A 20,270-nucleotide genomic window follows, 5' to 3' on the forward strand; every position below is an offset into this window, starting at 1 on the left:
TCTAATCTCTTTGTGCAGGACTCATTGTTGTCCGGGGTTGGCGGTTTCAGCTACCTGCTGTAACAACACAATTATCTCACCAAGACAGTTTTCAATAATGTTTGTACGTAGGGTGATCATGAGATGGCATTCATGTTTATCAATGTCCACAATTATCAAACCCTGTGATTCAAGTTCCACTCTCCCCACCTTAATGGTCACCTCTTTATACCCCACCTGGGCAAGGGCTGACCGTTACTTGCTACTATAGTCAAGTCATCATCAGGGCGATGGGTAAGGTCAGTGTCAGCCCAATAGCGTTTATAAAGGATATGAGGCATCGTGGTCACTTGGGAACAGGTGTCCAAGAGAACGTTCAATGGAATGCCATCAATCACGACGGGCAGGATCGGCCGACCCCCTACATACTTGTCCCTCCAGTTGTGTGGACCAGGTTGCTTTACTCCTGGGGGTTGGTCCTCTGCCCCAGGGGTCGATTGTTTAACGGACTCCACCTTGCGATGTGACCCACCTAGTCGCAGCGTCTGCAGATGGGCCGCCCGGTTGGGTCGTAGCAGTCGGTGCCTCTTCCTTTGGTGCGGGTGGATGGGATCCTCTTCTGTCGTCGCCACGGCAGGTCATCCGTACTCGAGGCCAGCTGGATCTTCTCTGTAGGGGAAGACACTTGCAGATACTGCACTGTTTTTGCCAACGCAGCCACACTTCTGGTTAGTTCTTGTACATGTAGGCGTAAGTCTGCAGAGGGTTCGTTACTCAGTGTCAGGGTATCAGCCTCAACAGGTTCCTGGGGCAAAGATGCTGCCTCATGGTGGCAGAGTATTGCTGAGCATTTAGTGGGCACGGTATCACTAGGGGTCGTCTCTCGTAGCACACGGATTGCCCTGTCCTTAAATTGAGCAAATTTATGTCAGGGTTTTGTAAGGACATTACACGCAATTGGGTCTTATGCATGGTAGACAGCAGTCCTTCTATAAATTGCTCTGTTAATATCCTCCTCCTCCTGCACGCTGTCAGGATCAGTCTGCTTAATGGCTCGCAGCGCCTCATGGAGGTTGAGGGCATAGTCTCTCACACTGTCCTGCACCCTTTGTTTGCAGCCAAAGAACCACATTTTTATTTCTGCAGCGGTGCGGGTATCAAAAGTGTCTTGTAGCTTTGTTAAGATGTGCTTGACTGTCCGTTTATCAGTGTCCGGCCAGGAATTGACTTCCCTCTGCGCGGCACCAGTTAGCTGACCGATTAAAATGCTGACCTTCTGCCCTTTGGCCAAGGCGTAAACGTCAAACAGGCTACACAGTTTCTCTTTGAAATCGCTAAGAGTATGCGACTCCCCTGAATATTGTGGTAACCAGGCCGCTCCTGGGATATATGGCATAGACAGTGGCATTATGTGTTAGAACCCTCCTGTTTGTTTTTTTTCCATCTTGTGTGTTTGCGGTCACGAGACCATCTGCCTTTATATTCCAGCTCCTCCCTTTTGGCTGCGCTGGACTTCAGTGTTTGACTGTTTCTCTAGCCAGGTGCTTCGGTGCCTTTCTCTGTCAGTTCCCTTGGTCCTTCTGGGACCTCTAGTACCTTTTTTTCAGTTTGTCTTTTTGTGTTCTGCAACAACTTCTCTGTTTAGGAGGTGTCCCATTTTTGTCCCAGTCCTTAGTTCTTTTAGGGACCCCTCCCCTTATGCTATAGGTCTTCGTTCAGACTAGCCGAGGACTAAGGCGGGTCTGTTCGCTAGGAACAGGCAGCCCGCTACATCGTATGGATTCAGCTTAGTCTTACTGTAGGGACAGCTTTCCCCTATCTTTCCTTAGTACATGTTGCAGATCATAACATTATGGGGGCTGCGGCAGCACCTGCTGTTGGAACTTTCTCTAAGTTGGGCATCTTTCTCCCCCCCTAGTTCACCCTTGCCGGGGTAGGACTCACCGCTCCCGATGCTTATGTCGTCGCTCCCTGCACAGCCGGTCACCGAGACTGCTCTGCTGATCACTGTACAACCGCACTCTTGCTGCACAGCTTCTCACACTTGTGTTGTATTCACAGGACTGCAGCAGCTGGGAACGTCGGATGGGTGGATGGATCACACAGCACAGGGCTGCAACAGATGTATAGATGGGATCACACAGCACAGGGCTGCAGCAGATGTATAGATGGGATCACACAGCACAGGGCTTCAGCAGATGGATAGATGGGATCACACAGCACAGGGTTGCAGCAGCTGGATGGATGGATGGGATCACACAGCCCTCTGCAGGGGGAGGCGACAATCTCCCCCCTCAGTCTGATGCAAAGGGGAAGGCTGGCCTTTCAGCCTGAGTGGCAGACAACTCTGTTACAGTCTATGCAAGTGGTAGGGGCCTATTTTGGTGCCTTTTCCGAGGCTCCGCCCACGATGGGACACCCCACTTATCATTAACTCCGCATGTGCTACAGTAATGGCTGCGGTTTATACAGTTATACACAGTCTTTGTGGCACACAGGACCCGGTTAACAGAGTCCGTAAATCCTGTTTGTGACGCCAGTTGCAGCGGCCGTAAGGGCCTAGGGTACTCGGTAGCCGGGCCGGCAGTCTTCCAGGGAGGTCACGGTGGCAAGGAGTATTTACAGGGGATTCGTAGTCTTTATGTGACGTAACCTGTGGTGCCTGGTCAGGGATGACCAGCCCTGCTGTGTGGACCCTGGGGGATAGATGGTATAGCAGCTGGGATGAAACACTTCCCACGGGTGAAGCGAGTCCCCAGGGATTAAGAAAGCTTATATGAAGGATGGCGGTGGGGGAAAAAGGGTGCAGAGAGCAGGGCGGCAGCAGTGATGATAACCGCGGTGGTAGCACAGCTGCGGGGAGGCGCAGCAGAAGAAGACAGACACGAGGAATGCGGTCCGGTTACCTTTACTGCAGAGAAAGCTGTGGAATCCGGAGCACTGATCACTAGGTCCTGGAGGGTCCGGTCAGTCTGGAAGCAATCGGAGTCCACCCCGTCAGGTGGGTTTGGAGGCCTGCCTGCTGCGCTTCTCCGTTGCGGGCCCCGCTACCTGAGAGCTATCATGCGGTCCCTTTACTTCACTCCTGCCCTAAGCTCCATACTAGCAGGCGGTGCAAACCTATAACGTGTACTGCCGTCTTTTGTGCAGCTCCGGGCTCTAGTTATGCCGCTGTGGTGCCGGGCCTCTGCTTGTGGCCAGGAAACTTGCAGTCTCCTGTCCCCCAGATTCGGTTGCCGGGACGTGCCATGCCCGTACAACCCAGGACTCTGGCGTCCTCTGCTCCACTGCTTGGGGTGAGCTCTTCACTTGCTCTGCTCCCCTAAACTTTCTCGTTCTCCCTCTGGTGCTTTCTCCCCCTCTCTCTTCCCTCTCACACTCACTGACTAACTCCTCCCCCAGCCGGAAAAGGCAGCTCCCCAAAATAGGGTGTAGAGCTCCCCCTTCAGGTCAGGGATCAGAACTTGTGTGTGCATGTAGGGTTTTCCTGACCTGGGGAGCTCTTCCTGCTTCCAAGCGTAATATCACCTCCGGTGAAGGAGGCAACACTACTGTGGCAACCAGCCCATGAGGCGCCACAACTGCACTATGGCTTGTCCTACCCTGGAGGGTCAAAACTAAGCAGCTACCTGGTATTCACTGGAGCCTCTGATGGTGAGGTCAGGTTTGAGCAGCAGGTAGCTGCCAGGTACCTCTCCAGAGCAGTGTCCGGAGTTGTAGCAGCTGACCCTAAGGATCAGAGATGCTGGTTTAGATAGTGTCCAAGGCCGGACAGGACGACCACTGGTATGGGTTCAGACTGTGCAGCTTCTGGATAGCAGACAGAATGCCCACTTGGTACTGGTACAGACTGTGCAGTTTCTGGATAGCAGACAGGTCAGGTATGGAAGCCGGATACAGGTTAGACAACACAGAATTAGGATCGGGATCAGACTTAGCAGACAAAGGGACCTAACAACATGCAAGCAAGTAACTAACACAAGTGTTGTTCAGGCACCTCCCAACAAGTAGAGGTGTCTAAAGTAGTAAGCATTTCCCAGCTATTGGCTGGGGACACTTTAGGAGAGTGCATGCTGTCTCTTTAAGTGACAGGAAGCCCGCGTGCACCCTAAGTGGTTTGCCAGGGGATATGCCAGACGTGTGCAGACCATAGGGAGCGGGAGCAGAGGCAGGAGATGCAGATGGGCGGTCGGGGCAGTAAGTAAGTCCTTGCCGGGGAGGGGAAACGTAGGCATGCAAGGACGCCGGCGCTACAAAGAGGACTTGAATAGAGAAAATTGTCAGGCAAACAAAATAGTGCACACTAAATGAGAAAAACTCATAAATATAGTGATGGCAGAGAAAAATTATGTAAAGATGTAAAGTGACACTAAACGGCAAAATATACCAAACGGGGCTATAATATAACTAACATAAGCCTAATCACAAAATATATATAGTCAGACAAGGAAATCACAAAAATATTAAATCTTTATTAGAAACATATAGGTAGACACAATTTAAAAATAAAGGCACAGTGAGCAAACACTAGGGGCAACACATAACAGGAGGGGGTGAGGTAGATACACATAGTAAATAGAGTATATATGCAGCACCAATGATTAATCAATTGTAATTGGATAAAAATCCTATACAGGATTATGGGGCTGCAAACTCTTATAACAATAAATACTGAGGATAACCAAGTTAGAGAAATATATATATAGGTTTACCTGTATAGGTTTAATATTTTTATGATTTCCTTGTTTGGCTATATATTTTTATTTATAGGCTTATGTATATAAAGAGGACTTGAACTCTAGTGCCACCTCTTGGAGGTACCAATCCTAAAAGTCAATATCGACCCTCTAATGAGTCTTGACACATAATTTAGGATAAAGCCAGACCAGAGTCTCTGCTGACACATGTTTCGAGGTGTTTGCCTCACATCAGTGCAAAAGGTGAAAGGTTCAACTAGAGTTCATCATGAGTTCTTCCTTTAGTTTCCCTTACCGTCTATAAAGTTTTCACTTATGCTTTCACTTTAATACTCAGCTTTCACATTCTATTCAACCTTAATTTGTGAGGTCAGCAATACCCTGAAAAGTCATCAAGACTTAAAATTTCCCCCAAGTTTCCAGTTTGGAGACTTTTCACTGTAAGCTAGCTTTTCATTAATGTTACATCCCGTTGTCACAACGACTCCGATATTTTCTTAGGAGAGAACATTATGATTTGATTTCTCGCTAGGGAAGCCTTTTCTTTCCTCTGTCGTTTTGGGAATGTATTCAGGGAATAGTAAACTATTTATGTCTTCTCTCTGCTGCTTTCTCTTTGTTTAACTAATATTAAGAAAAATCATAAATTAAAGCAGACAAGTGGATTAAACACTATTCGTACCCTCATCACAGATCCTGTATAGTCCTTCTACTATATTTATCTGTTTATTTTGCCCTAAGGTACACAATGTGCCAGTTAAGGAAACAGGGGTCTCCCGGGACATTTCTCAATAATGGCGGCCATATATGGGGAAGGGAGACATAATCTGCTTTGACATGGATCATTAAGATGTCAGCGTGGTGAGATGTGTGTGGTCTCAGTCCCGTGCACTAGTTTTATTATGCCAAGTTGAACAGATGAAGCAGCAGGTAAATTAAGGACAGGGGAGTGCTAGATCGCCCTCGTTCCCGGTCTACCGCCTCACATCACGTAACCAATTACTCAAACAGAAGTTCTGCTCACTTCAATGTTATGAGTCTTTAGAAATATTAGATGGTAAGCAATAGCATATTGCTAAAATATGCCATTGGGGTCTCACTCTGGGACCACCATTAATTCTCCAACAAAAGTGGCAACAGTCCTGGTTTAGGGTCAGTGCTGTAGCTCCATGTGCAGCAATGCTCATGGCCATCTGCTTTTTTTGAGTCTGGGAAGAGATAGGAAACCTGAGCGGAGAACACACAAACTCCATACAAATGCTGCCCTTAATCAGATTCGACAATATTATATTGAATGAACCTTGTTCCCTTCATTTTTATGAAAGTTGGTCGGTCCTCTACTAATCATAAAGGGGTTGTTCACTTCTTGGACAACCGCTTCTTGATCTAAATGTTTGACACTGATAAAATAAAAAAGCCTATACTCACCTCCCGTGCCGACACCGTTCCCACCGTATCGGCACTCGCTCTCCCCAGGGCTCCCCATGCTGTTGCTGTGACACGTGACCCCGCCTCCTGTCAAATTGAACATGAAGAGGAAGTCCAGGCTGCAGATAATCTGACTTCCTCTTCATGTTCAATTTGACAGGAGGCGGGAACAGCGACGCCAGCTCTGATTGGGTGCCGGAATCACGCGTCACAACAACAGTCCAGGAATAAAAGGAAACCACTATGGATAAAAGACAGTACAAAGTTTAATAAGACAAAAACAAAGAGCATTCAAAATCTTGAAGGCTGAGAAAACAGAAATAGCATTTCATTTTCATAAAGACTGTTACGCTCACGCCCGGACTGACTGGCGTGAGCGTGATTAGTGATCCCACTGTACCATGAACCGAGGAGTGCCTGGAGGGGCGTAACTAAGTATCAACCCGATCCGACCAAGGTCGCACGGCGGCTTAGTTGACTCCGTGGACCAAGGAGGAACCAAGCAGAGGGACCAGGTGCGACTCCAGGTCAGACCCCAGTCACAGGGAGATGACCGGCTAACACAGGGTGAGCGGGTGAGCGTGTGAGGGAGATGACCGGCTAACACAGGGTGAGCTGGTGAGCGTGTGAGGGAGATGACCGGCTAACACAGGGTGAGCGGGTGAGCGTGTGAGGGAGATGACCGGCTAACACTGGGTGAGCGGGTGAGCGTGTGAGGGAGATGACCGGCTAACACAGGGTGAGCGTGTGAGAGTGAGCGGGTGAGGGTGAGCGTGTGCGTGTGGAGGTGAGCGTCTGAGCGTGTGCGTGTGGAGGTGAGCGTCTGAGCGTGTGCGTGTGGAGGTGAGCATCTGAGTGTGTGCGTGTGGAGGTGAGCGTCTGAGCGTGTGCATGTGGAGGTGAGCGTCTGCATGTGGAGGTGAGCGTCTGAGCGTGTGCGTGTGGAGGTGAGCGTCGGAGCGTGTGCTTGTGGAGGTGAGCGTCTGAGCGTGTGCGTGTGGAGGTGAGCATCTGAGGGTGTGCGTGTGGAGGTGAACGTCTGAGGGTGTGCATGTGGAGGTGAGGGTCTGAGCGTGTGCGTGTGGAGGTGAGCGTCTGAGCGTGTGCATGTGGAGGTGAGCGTCTGAGGGTGAGCGTCTGAGGGTGAGTGTCTGATGGTGAGCGTCTGAGGGTGAGCGTCTGAGAGTTTGAGGGTGAGCGTCTGAGAGTGAGGGTGTGCGGTTGAGGGTGTGCGGTTGAGGGTGAGCGTGTGAGGGTGTGAGGGGGTGAGGATGAGCGTGTGAGGGTGAGCGTGTGAATGTGAGCATGTGAGGGTGTGCGTGTGAGGGTGTGCGTGTGAGGGTGTGCGTGTGAGGGTGAGCGTGTGAGGGTGAGCGTGTGAGGGTGAGCGTTTGAGGGTTAGCGTGTGCGTGTGAGGGTGAGCGTGTGAGGGTGAGCGTCTGAGGGTGAGTGTGTGAGCATGTGAGGGTGTGGGTGTGCATGTGAGGGTGAGCGGGTGAGGGTGAGCAGGTGAGCGTGTGAGGGTGAGGGTGAGCGTGGGAGCGTCTGAGGGTGAGCGTCTGAGGGTGAGGGGGTGAATGTGTGCATGTGAGGATGAGTGTGTGAGGGTGAGCGTAGGAGCGTGTGAGGGTGAGCGTGTGAGGGTGAGCGTGTGAGGGTGGGAGCATGTGAGGGTGAGCGTCTGAGAGTTTGAGGGTGAGCGTCTGAGAGTGAGGGTGTGCGGGTGAGGGTGTGAGCGTGTGAGGGTGAGCATGTGAGGGTGAGCATGTGAGGGTGTAAGGGTTAGCGTCTGAGGGTGAGCGTCTGAGAGTTTGAGGGTGAGCGTCTGAGAGTTTGAGGGTGTGCGGTTGAGGTTGTGCGGTGGAGGGTGAGCGTGTGAGCGTGTGAGGGTGAGGATGAGCGGGTGATCATGTGAGGGTGAGCGTGTGAGGGTGAGCGTGTGAGGGTGAGCGTGTGAGGGTGAGCATGTGAGGGTGAGGGTGTAAGGGTTAGCGTGTGAGGGTGAGCGTTTGAGGGTGAGCGTGTGGAGGTGTGCGTGTGATCGTGTGAGGGTGAGCGGGTGTGAGGGTGAGTGTGCGGGTGTGCGTGTGAGGGTGAACCGCTAACAGCCGCCTTCTTGTTCTGAAATCCCGCGTCGCTGATTGGCCGCGGCCGGACCAATCAGCGACGTGGGATTTCCTGGACAGACAGACAGACGGGATAAGACAATTATATATATTAGATAAGAGTAATACAAATAATAAAACTAATTAAAAAAATATAAACTGGTTCATTTGTAATTGTAATAGTGCAGTAATAATAAAATGGTAATAATACATTTGTGAGGCCTAGTAAGTTAGTTTAAAGAGTACAATTGGGGGAGAAAGGTTGAACTTGATGGACCTAGGTCTTCATTCAACCTACGCTACTATTTTACTATTTTGCTGAAATGTATATACAGTAAGGCCATGTCCCCACTATCAGTATTTGGTCAGTATTCGGTCAGTATTTTTTCTCAGGAGTGGGAGCCGCCAAAACCAGGAGTAGGTGATAAATGCAGAATTGGTGACTTGTTTCTATTATACCTTTTCTCTGATTGTTCCTCACCTGGTTTTGGCTTGAACTCCTGAGATAAAATACTGACCTAATACTGACCAAATACTGATAGTGGGGCAGTGGCCTTAGTCAGCAGATTAAATTGCTGGCCTGGCAATGTATTGTTATGTTTTTCATGCATTTCTGCAAAAAGAATTGCGGGTTATTATTCAGGTCGGGTTTCTATCTTTGGCTGCTATCACACACTAAAAGACACTTTTTTTATTGCGCATCACCATATTTTGAGAGCTATAATTTTTCCATATTTCTGCCGACAGAGTCATGTAAGGGATTGTTTTTTGCTGGACGAGTTGACGTTTTTATTGGTACCATTTTCGGGCGCGTTTTTGATCGCTTTCTGTTCCGACTTTTGGGAGGCAGAACAAACAAAAGCCAACAATTCAGGAATTGTTATTTGGTTTTGTTTTTTAATGCCGTTTCGCATATGTTAAAATTGCTAAGTCAGCTTTATTCTTCCGGTCAGTATGTTTACAGCGGTACTACATTTATGTAATATTTTTTACAGTATGTTTTTAGCGCTTTTACATAATAAAAACTTTTAGAGAAAAAATAATTATTTTTTGCATCGCTTTATTTTGAGAGCTATAGCTTTTTAATTTTTCCACTGTTGCAGCGGTATGACAGCTTGTTTTTTTGCGAGACAAAATTACGTTTTCAGCGGTACCATTTTACCATTTTTATTTACATTTGTCTTTTTGATTGCGTTTTATCCCACTTTTTTCCAGCGGTATGATGAAAAAGCATAGTTTGCCTTTTTCTTTTTTTTTTCTACGGCGTTCACTGAAGAGGTTAACTAGTGTGACACGTTTATAGATCGGGTCGTTCTGGAGGCGGCGATACCAAATATGTGTAGTTTTTTTTGTTTACTTTTAATTTTTTTTACATGAAAATGTGTATTAATTAGTGTCTAAGGGGCAGCGTTTCTCCTTATGGAGAGTGACACACCAGGTGGCGCTATAGAGTACAAGTCCTCTTTTTCTCTGAAGAGGCAATTTGCATATTAATTAGTGTATATTAATTAAATATGTTTTCTTAATATTTAACTTTTTTTTTTTACTTTTTTAAACTTTTTTACTTAGTTTCTCTATGGAACTTTCACTTTTTTTCACAGGTATAATGCATTGCAATGCACCAGCATTGCAGTGCATTATACCTGTACAGAAAGCTTGCTTTGAGCTTTCCGTAGTTTGGTGACTGACCGATCACAGCCCTCTGGGTCCATGGACCGATGGCATGGGTCCCCGCAACTCTTCCCATGCCGCTCAGCTGTCACTGACATCTGTTGGCACTGAACTGTCACTGTGTTTTCACTCAGACTGATCGTTCAAAGTCATGATTGGCGTAGCACGTCATAGTGCGGGAACTGACACCATGACATTCTATGTCCATCATTGGTCGTTAAGGGGTTAATCTCACCCACAAAATCGGCAGCATGTCAATTTTTGATGCAAAAACGCGCCTTTTGGTGCTGATTTTTACCCATTCATTTCAATGGGGATCCTTAGGCCACTTTCCATCGATGAGCTTTTGGTGAGTTTTTGATGTTGCAGATTTCCTGTACCATTTCACCTATTAAGTAAATTCGGTCAGTTGCGTTTTTTCATTGTGTCTGTTAGTGTGTTTTTTTGTATGCTTTTTTTTATCACATTTTTGAAGCTGCATTTTTTGTCTATTGATAGTATGTCATGTTTTAGACAAATCTTCTTTGTTTTTTATACTTCCTGGTATTTGGCTTTGACAACATGTTATTGATATAGTTATGCACTGCTTGAATGCGGAAACTCACTAAAAATGCATGTGCTTTTTTGTACTTGCAAATTTTCTGCATCTAATGCAAGTCTGTGGGAAAAATCTGTATATAGACTTGAATAAAAGAGAAGCACAGTGGTCATGAGTTTTCTATTAATCCACTTTGCTGCAACTGTTAAAGCCTGCGTTTTTGACGCAGCGAACATACACAGTGCCAATCATGGACACTCGGCCTAAATCTACAAGATATACTGCTTTCAGAGCATTTCCACAACTAAAACACACACGAATAAGTGCAGAAAATATCTGCGGATTTTAGATGCAGAAACACGGGATTTCAGTTTAGAAAAATCTGCAGCAAAATATGAAACATTTGAACCTAACCTCAAAGAGCAGCAACTCATAAACTTCTGCACAACAAAAAATATCCAAACGTTTAGTTAAACTCTAAAAGATTATTATTTTGTAAACTTTCTATTTAATAATAAGTTGCATTTATTTTCTTTTTTTTACGGTGTACAAGTTTTGAATAGTTTTGAATAGTTTCTTGCTGCAGATATGGATTCATAACCTCAGGCAAGTAAAATGTGACACATTGAATTTGCATTTTTTATTTCTCCTAAGGTAAACAAGGAACATTTGGGATGATTTCAGATCCTGCAATGGTTCCAAGCAAAGTTGTTTGAGCCAGACGTGCGTGCAGCTGTTGGAAAGCAGAAATGAGCATTTCCACTGAGTACAGGCTGTTACTTCTTTTATAGTAAAGACTGATGAGTTAACAATGACATAAGATTCCGGGAGCAGGTGGCAGACTTCATTATCTCAACTATTCTGAATTACTGCCTGTCTATACTGATCAGTAATGGACTTGTGGAAGATTATATAAGGCCAATTACTAGATGACCACGTAGGGATTGTGTTTAGTTTCAGATGTAGCAGAGCTGAATTTGTCATTTTGCAAATTAAAGAAGATGTCACCTGGGCAAAAAAGGGCCAGTTCTTGCTCTTATTTTATTTCTGCTGCTTCCTTGAGCATTCCATACAGTTCCAGAGATATGGATTTCACTTAGTGTTAATTTTTTATGGTATGTACCTAGGGGGCGGTGCTGATAGGATCCTCAGGGGTGTGCCTTTAGGCTGATCTGCATAATTACCCTGTGAACCACGCCCCCATCCTTGGCAAGAAAAAGTCCAATATTTCTGGAACTGTATGGCTGATTTAAAAAAAAAATAAAAACGATTACTTAAGGAAATAAAATAAGAGCAAAAAGTGGCAGGTCCTCTGTAAAGGAGTCTGGTCATATGATAATGATGACATATCCTTGGATAGTAGTGGTCCAACACCACCCACCAACCAAGTATTACTAGTCCTGGTAGTAGTCGGATGTAAACTTTGGACAGAAATACACAGCAAAGATTCTATGTCTAGCAGACGCTGCTGGGTACTGCAGATCAACTCCTATTTCTCCTACGCTAAGAGGTGATCTGCAGAACCCGGCAGCGACCACTACAATCTGTTTACATGCAGAGCAACTAGAGGCAATGACAGGTAAATTGTGGGGGTCACAAGTGGAGGACCCGATGACCTGTCCTTGGGATAGACCATCATTATAAAAGTAGTGGACAACCCCTTTAAGATATCTTGCTGCATTGTGGTATGTGTACGCCTCCATTACGTCATGTCCTCTCTATGTATATACTATTATATATGGGATTTTTTTTTAAATTCCAGCGTTTGTCTAAGCTGCAAACATGATTAAACGCATCAGCAGTGATGCCATTAAAAGAATTGACATTAATTTGTGAACACTTGCATTAGAGTGAGTGAATAGTACATGATTACATGTGCTGGAGTAGCACCATCTGTGGGGAGCGCTACCTTTTACCCAGGTTTCTCTGAGTGACTTGCTGATACTATTGGGAATGAGTAATGAATAGAATTTCATTACTGATGATTGTGCTGATATTTCCATGACTTACTGACATGATGCCATATCATAGGAACAATTTCTGCTTATAGTTATATTCATAAAGTTCTTCGTATCACAATAGAGAAGTGATTTCTATTCTTTCTCATCTACTAGTATGAACTGTGTTTAAAATTATTTTCAGTGTTACTTGTAATACCATGCTTTACCACATGGTGTGCTGTTCACTGGAAAGATCCTATAGTATAGACTATAGAGTACAAAAGACATTCAAGCATGAAGGCTCGGACTGGCTGATGGGGGAACAAGTGAATCCCCCGGTGGGACCCACCCACACAAGCACTGCTTGGCACAATACACTTGATATATACAGTCCCAGGCAGCATCTACTTTATTTAACAAACGACCAATTTTATTATTTTATGGAAGCATATGTTGAAATTACATAAAAGAGGAGCAGCAATCCACATAGTATTATCCATCCATGGGCAATAATGTTTACATGTAAATGAAGAGTTGGCCCCCAGAATCAGTGTCACTAGAGGGCTCTTGCTACTCCAGTCATTCCAGGCATGTAAACTATAATATTCTATGGTTCCAAGCCATGGCTTATAGGTTTTCTCATAATATTAATTAAGTACAACTAATAATATTGTATAGTAAGGTGTGGTATTACAAGTAAAATCATATAGCATGTCATAGATAGATAGATATGAAATAAATTGTCATGAGTATACTGCAACAGAGAGGGGCCAAAAGACTGGTTTCACGTACTCCTGTACTGGTTAGAAGCACTTCACCATCGTATTAAACAGTGCAGGTTTATGCTAGCAGTGCAAGGGTTAATCTGTTGAATTGAGAATTCTGAAGCTTTCCTGTTTTGATGGTCTCAGCTGTTCAGTGTTGGCCACTCTCCTCTGCTATATATGCTTGCCTCTGGCACATAGTGTTAGTTCATACTGCTTGCTTCTGGAGTTGGAGGTATAGTTCGTGGTTGGAGGTGTTATTTTGAGATTTGTTCAGAAGACTGTTGCTTGGAGTTTTTGTGTGCACATCGTCATCCTCTCCTATTTGGTTTCCCCTTCCTTTAGCTCCCCGGTGTTCCACTCTGTTGTTTTGTGTGTGCATTTTGTATGATTGGTATTTTCATTTATCCCTGTCTGTCTTCCCTTGTTTGTCTGGTTAGTGTATTTCTATACACTTCAGCTTCCCACCTCCCTGGGTGGGGGAAGGGACAGCTAATGGTTGATATAGGAGCATAGCAAGGGACGTGACCCCGACGTCTTCACCATCAGAAGTAATCCAGGAGACAGGGATAGACTAGGGCACCACCTAGCTTGAGGGATAGGGAAGGAGCCTTTTTGCCCCGGGATATCCTGCAACAGTGCCATGACATAAATAGAAAGAATGATAGATAGACAGACAGATAGATTGACAGATATGAGATAGAGAGAGATAGAGATAGACAGATGTAAGATAGATATAGAGAGATAGATAGACAGATATGAGATAGATAGATAGATAGATAGATAGATATGGGATAGATAGATAATAGATAGATAGATAGATAGATATGGGATAGATAGATATGGGATAGATAGATAGATAGATAGATAGATAGATATGAGATAGATAGATAGATAGATAGATAGAAGAACTCTTCCTTCATTCCCAGGATTATTTATTTTCTACAGTTTGTACCTCTTGTACTTTGATCGGATTATATTGATCATGAAGCAATCACATCCTAGCTACTGCCATCACCTTATGAGATGCAATATCCCTTTAAGTTAAAGGTACACAGGTGTATGGGCTCTTACACTGATCTTTCAGCTTGCACTTTCGGCACTTGTTTCCGCACGATTGCCTGACATTGGGGCAGGACAGACCTTCTCTGTACCATGTAGCTGCCTGAACCCATTAGAAGCTAGGACACGGATTTACTGGGGCTTCCTTTTAATTGCCTGGTATTACAGCGAGGCCTTGAGTGCTCTGATTTACCCATCTCGATATTTATTGTGACATCTTTTGTACTTAACAAAACATAGAGTATCATTCACTTGACAATAATTGCTCATTTTATAGCGGTTTTCAGACATATTACATTTCGACGGGAAATTCTGTGCATGTGCATTATTGAATTTGCATAAAAATGCAATATCATGCCAAATATTTCATATTCCTCCCGCGTATGATCACATAAGTCTTCGGCGGTTTTCCATTACTGTTTATTTTCTTTCCCAAATGATAAAGCCTGAAGCAAAGATGTTTGTAAAGCAATTGCATGTCATCATTTGTATTTTGGCTACAGCAAACACGGCTTAGTAATATAAATCCAATTTTATACATATTATTTAGGAATATTCTTAAAATGGCACTACGTAAGCTGTAATAAACATGGAAATTATTCTGAGCATTGCTTTGCTGCTTCAGTTTTGAGGGAAATAGCTAAGTTTTTAATTCACCCCTTATCTAACATTGGTAAATCATAGTAAAAGATGTGTTTAGTTTTATTGAATTTCATCCATAAGATACCTACTGTATCTTACATCAGCAAAATTGTCCAATTTCTAGGGGCTTTATAATAGCTACAGATCGATCAATAGAGCTGTTGTTTTAGTGCCGCACTGAAATACTATCTTTGCACAACATGGCCCCACCATGTGAGCACGTGTATAGCGCTATTCGGACCCCTCATCGTTTCATTATGCATAAAGTGTCATTCTCATGACAGCATTAATAGAGTACACCGTTCCCCTACCACCCGGATTCCTGCTTCCTGATGGTGGTGTGCAGTGGCGTAACTAGAGTCCTGTTGGCCTCCAGTCAGTTGCACCTCCTCATTATGTAGTAATTTCCCCCATCCTGGGCCCCTTCCTGGTATATATTTCCCCCATCCTGGGCTCCTTTCAGGTATATATGTCCCCCATCCTGGGCTCCTTTCAGGTATATATGTCCCCATCCTGGGCCCCTTTCAGGTATATATGTCCCCCATCCTGGGCTCCTTCCAGGTATATATGTCCCCCATCCTGGTATACATGCCCCCCCCATCCTGGGTTCCTTCCTGGTATATATGTCCCCATCCTGGTATGTACTGTATGTCTCCCATCTTGGTATATATGTACCCCATCCTGGTATATAGGTACACCATCTTGGTATATATGTCCCCCATCCTGGGTACCTTCCTGGTATATAGGTACACCATCCTGGTATATATGTCCCCCATCCTGGGTTCCTTCCTGGTATGTATGTCCCTCATCCTGGTATATATGAACCCCATTGTGATATATTAGTCCCCCATCCTGGGTTCCTTCCTGGTGTATATGTCCCTCATCCTGGGTTCCTTCCTGGTAAATATGTCCCTCATCCTGGTATATATGTACCCCATCCTGGTATACAGTTAGGTCCATATATATTTGGACAGAGACAACATTTTTATAATTTTGGTTCTAGACATTACCACAATGAATTTTAAACCAAACAATTCAGATGCAGTTGAAGTTCAAACTTTCAGCTTTCATTTGAGGGTATCCACATTAAAATTGGATGAAGGGTTTAGGAGTTTCAGCTCCTTAACATGTGCCACCCTGTTTTTAAAGGGACCAAAAGTAATTGGACAGATTAAATAATTGTAAATAAAATGTTCATTTCTAGTACTTGGTTGAAAACCCTTTGTTGGCAATGACTGCCTGAAGTCTTGAACTCATGGACATCACCAGACGCTGTGTTTCCTCCTTTTTGATGCTCTGCCAGGCCTTCACTGTGGTGGTTTTCAGTTGCTGTTTGTTTGTGGGCCTTTCTGTCTGAAGTTTAGTCTTTAACAAGTGAAATGCATGCTCAATTGGGTTGAGATCAGGTGGCTGACTTGGCCATTCAAGAATATTCCACTTCTTTGCTTTAATAAACTCCTGGGTTGCTTTGGCTTTATCTTTTGGGTCATTGTCCATCTGTAGTATGAAACGACGACCAATCAGTTTGGCTGCATTTGGCTGGATCTGAGCACACAGTATGGCTCTGAATACATCATAATTCATTCGGCTGCTTCTGTCCTGTGTCACATCATCAATAAACACTAGTGACCCAGTGCCACTGGCGGCCATGCATGCCCAAGCCATCACACTGCCTCCGCCGTGTTTTACAGATGATGTGGTATGCTTTGGATCATGAGCTGTACCACGCCTTCGCCATATTTTTCTCTTTCCATCATTCTGGTAGAGGTTGATCTTGGTTTCATCTGTCCAAAGAATGTTCTTCCAGAACTGTGCTGGCTTTTTTAGATGTTTTTTTAGCAAAGTCCAGTCTAGGCTTTTTATTCTTGATGCTTATGAGTGGCTTGCACCGTGCAGTGAACCCTCTGTATTTACTTTCATGCAGTCTTCTCTTTATGGTAGATTTGGATATTGATACGCCTACCTCCTGGAGAGTGTTGTTCACTTGGTTGGCTGTTGTGAAGGGGTTTCTCTTCACCATGGAGATTATTCTGCGATCATCCACCTCTGTTGTCTTCCGTGGGCGCCCAGGTCTTTTTGCATTGATGAGTTCACCAGTGCTTTCTTTCTTTCTCAGGATGTACCAAACTGTAGATTTTGCCACTCCTAATATTGTAGCAATTTCTCGGATGGGTTTTTTCTGTTTTTGCAGCTTAAGGATGGCTTGTTTCACCTGCATGGAGAGCTCCTTTGACCGCATGTTTACTTCACACCAAAACCTTCCAAATGCAAGCACCACACCTCAAATCAACTCCAGGCCTTTTATCTGCTTAATTGAGAATGACATAACAAAGGGATTGCCCACACCTGTCCATGAAATAGCCTTGGAGTCAATTGTCCAATTACTTTTTGTCCCTTTAAAAACAGGGTGGCACATGTTAAGGAGCTGAAACTCCTAAACCCTTCATCCAATTTTAATGTGGATACCCTCAAATGAAAGCTGAAAGTCTGAACTTCAACTGCATCTGAATTGTTTAGTTTAAAATTCATTGTGGTAATGTCTAGAACCAAAATTAGAAAAAAGTTGTCTCTGTCCAAATATATATGGACCTAACTATACATGTCCTCTATCCTGGGTTCCTTCCTGGTATATATACCCCCATCTCGGGTTTCTTCCTTATATATATGTCCCTCATCCTGGTATATATACCCCCATCTTGGGTTCCTTCCTTATATATATGTCCCTCATCCTGGTATATATGTCCCCATCCTGGGTTCCTTTCTGATATATATCCCTCATCCTGGTATATATGTCCCCCATCCTGGGTTCCTTAATGGTATATATGTCTCCGCTCTGCTGCTGTTCTCTAGCGCATAAAAAACCCCGAAACAGTTTACTCATCTTCCCCCGCTCCCATGTCGTGATGCATCCTCTTCTGTAGCAGGTGCAGAGGCCAACAGCTGACATCGGTGTGCCTGATTCGGGCGACGTATGACGTCACTGCCATGTGCAGCCTACCGATGTCAACTTCCAGCCTATAATTGGCAAGCGGCGTGTATTGCTGTGCAGGGACCTGACGGGTTCTCTGCACCACAATACATTTCAGCTGAATGTGCAGCATACTTGAATGCAAATCCAGCTGAAATAGCTGCTGGCGTTGGAATGCCAGAGCCCTTCCCGAGCCTCTGCCCTTTGAGGTTGTTTCCCTGCCCTGCACCAGTCTTTTTAAATTTATTGATAACTCACTGTCTGAATTCCTTGTCTGACACTTGATGTCACACAGGCAATGAGCTATCAATAAAGCTAAATAGGTTGGTGCTTGGTGGGGAAAAAGCCTCTGGAGGCAGAGGTTCAGGAAGTGCTCTGTCACACCCAGGGTGCTTAGTGCCTCATTTGCATAACAATTAAAACACAAATTTCTCATAAATGCAGCAACAGATAGAAGATATAAAGGCGTCAATGGATTTTGCATTCAAAGACCTGCATGTCCAAATATGCATTCTGGGGGTTTGATCTTATTGACTGATTGCCTTTAATATTCAGGTTTGTTTTTTTTCATGAAATCAAACAAGTGACATTTGAGAAGAGCCAGTTATAGCCATGCATCATATATACAAATTATGTATTTTTCCCTTAATCTCTTGGCAGGAGTTATGTTTTTATAACAAAGCATAAAATGCAATTATGTAAAAATCTGGTAAGATCGCATTAATTTATCTCCCATCTCTCAGTGGAGCCTTATTTCCAGCAATCCTGTTATTTCATGGTCTTTTATAGCAGCCAAGTCTGATTGCCAGAAAGGCTATTCAAATCTAACAGTAGAGATTTTATCCCTTGCCGCAGCTTTTGTTTAAATTCTTTTTCCTTTCCTTTCAGAATGATTTTCCGCCTGCAGCATCGGAGACAAACTGGGAATCTGTCACAAGCCCAGTCTCAGTAAGTAATACTGTGTGTCACTCTGTAGAATAATAGAAATGCGTGCACTATTAAATAAACCGTGCGTTCCCAGTTATTATCTGTATCGCCGGGGTAAAAATACAGAGGCAAGAATTACGGTTTGATTTGAAACAGATTCTATGAAATTAAAAATGGAAACGGAAAGTAAGAAAAAAGTCTCTGTTAAGCCGGCAACACACATTAGATGGCTCTTGGTCGAACGATGCTATGGTCGATCGTTCGACTGACAGCCATCTCAGCCGACTTACCCATAAATGAGTGCTCCTGTGTTCTCTTTGGGAAAGACGCTAACTGACAAGTTGGTTGATGGTTTATCTCCGGGAGATCAATGTGATCGGCAGTCCAAAATTGGACATGCGCGATCGACATCTCCTCTGACCATCAGTGGGCCGGTGCCCCCTTATATATTAGACCATCAGCTGAACCCATCAATATCAGCAGGTTCGGTCAACATTAGTTTAATGTGCATAGGGGCCTTTAGATGGACTACTTCATATGGGCATTCTCAGTTCTTAGACCCCCAAAAATGAGAAACATAGTACACTGACAAAAAGACACTTACGTAGTTGTATGGTAGGACTCGGAAAGATGAAAAGAAAGAGCAGTGCTCCCATGGAATAGCACATTCATGATATAGGATAAGTAATCACCCCACTTCTAGGCTCCCTGATCACCTGAGTTGTACAAGTGATCCAGCACAGTGATAACTTTTAACCGAGGCAGCTCCTGATCAAAATCGGTCAATTCATGAAATGCCCATAGCAATTGTGCATAGTTTGTAGAAAAACGATGAGTGGATAGCCCCACCGTTTGAAACTATTGGAGACTTTATTGACAACGTGTTTCAAGACCGAACTGGCCTCTTCATCAGGTCATGATGAAATCTTCTGTCATCTCATATAAAAAAGACGCGAAGCACAGAAGGTGTTGCCCCCACATTGTCCACCATCCACAATACAATATCTAGACAATCTATTTATTTTTTGGAAGGGAACTACCTTCGAGACTCAATCTTTTGTCAAAAAGCTCAAAAATAATGATTTGGGTCTACATTTCAACAGAAAAGTTTTCTGGAGGATATAGAATAAAGATGGGAGAATTGGTTGGCAGTAGTCCGGACCATCAGCAAGGTCAGTGACTTCTGGAAGAGAAGCTTGCGAATTTCCTTACCTCCCGGCATTCCTGAGTCTTCTTTTGAGTAACCGGGCTGGCACAACGTCATCATTGTGGCGTGACACACACAACGTTGAACCTGCCTAGCTAATCAAAAGAAGAGCTGGAAATGCAAGTAGGTAAGAAGATTGCAGGCCTCCCATTCAGAAGTTACATATGACCTAGCCAATGGACCAAAGTCCTGCAAATCGAATCATCCATCTCTAATATTGACCAAAGGTTTGTCACAAAAACCCATTTCAAGGCGAGTAATAGCAGTAGTTACACTATGCACAATAGCGCACATCACAAACTGTGATTAAATAATATTCCCTTTGATCAATTCCAAAGAATA

The 20,270-nt window shown here is 44.5% G+C and overlaps 1 protein-coding gene across 1 annotated transcript in view; it reads left to right on the forward strand.

The window, feature by feature from the left end:
* PDGFD (platelet derived growth factor D) overlaps nucleotides 1–20,270 on the forward strand; it is a 256,512-nt gene that overhangs the window by 186,012 nt on the left and 50,230 nt on the right. The window contains exon 4 of the mRNA XM_073662109.1: nucleotides 18,683–18,742. Within this exon, the coding sequence (XP_073518210.1) occupies nucleotides 18,683–18,742 (60 nt within the window). The remainder of the gene's footprint in view (nucleotides 1–18,682; nucleotides 18,743–20,270) is intronic.

This window comes from Phyllobates terribilis, unplaced genomic scaffold (assembly GCF_046119375.1).
Source record: "Phyllobates terribilis strain yellow unplaced genomic scaffold, ASM4611937v1 Scaffold_2__4_contigs__length_985480577, whole genome shotgun sequence".
Taxonomy (NCBI): Eukaryota; Metazoa; Chordata; class Amphibia; order Anura; family Dendrobatidae; genus Phyllobates; species Phyllobates terribilis.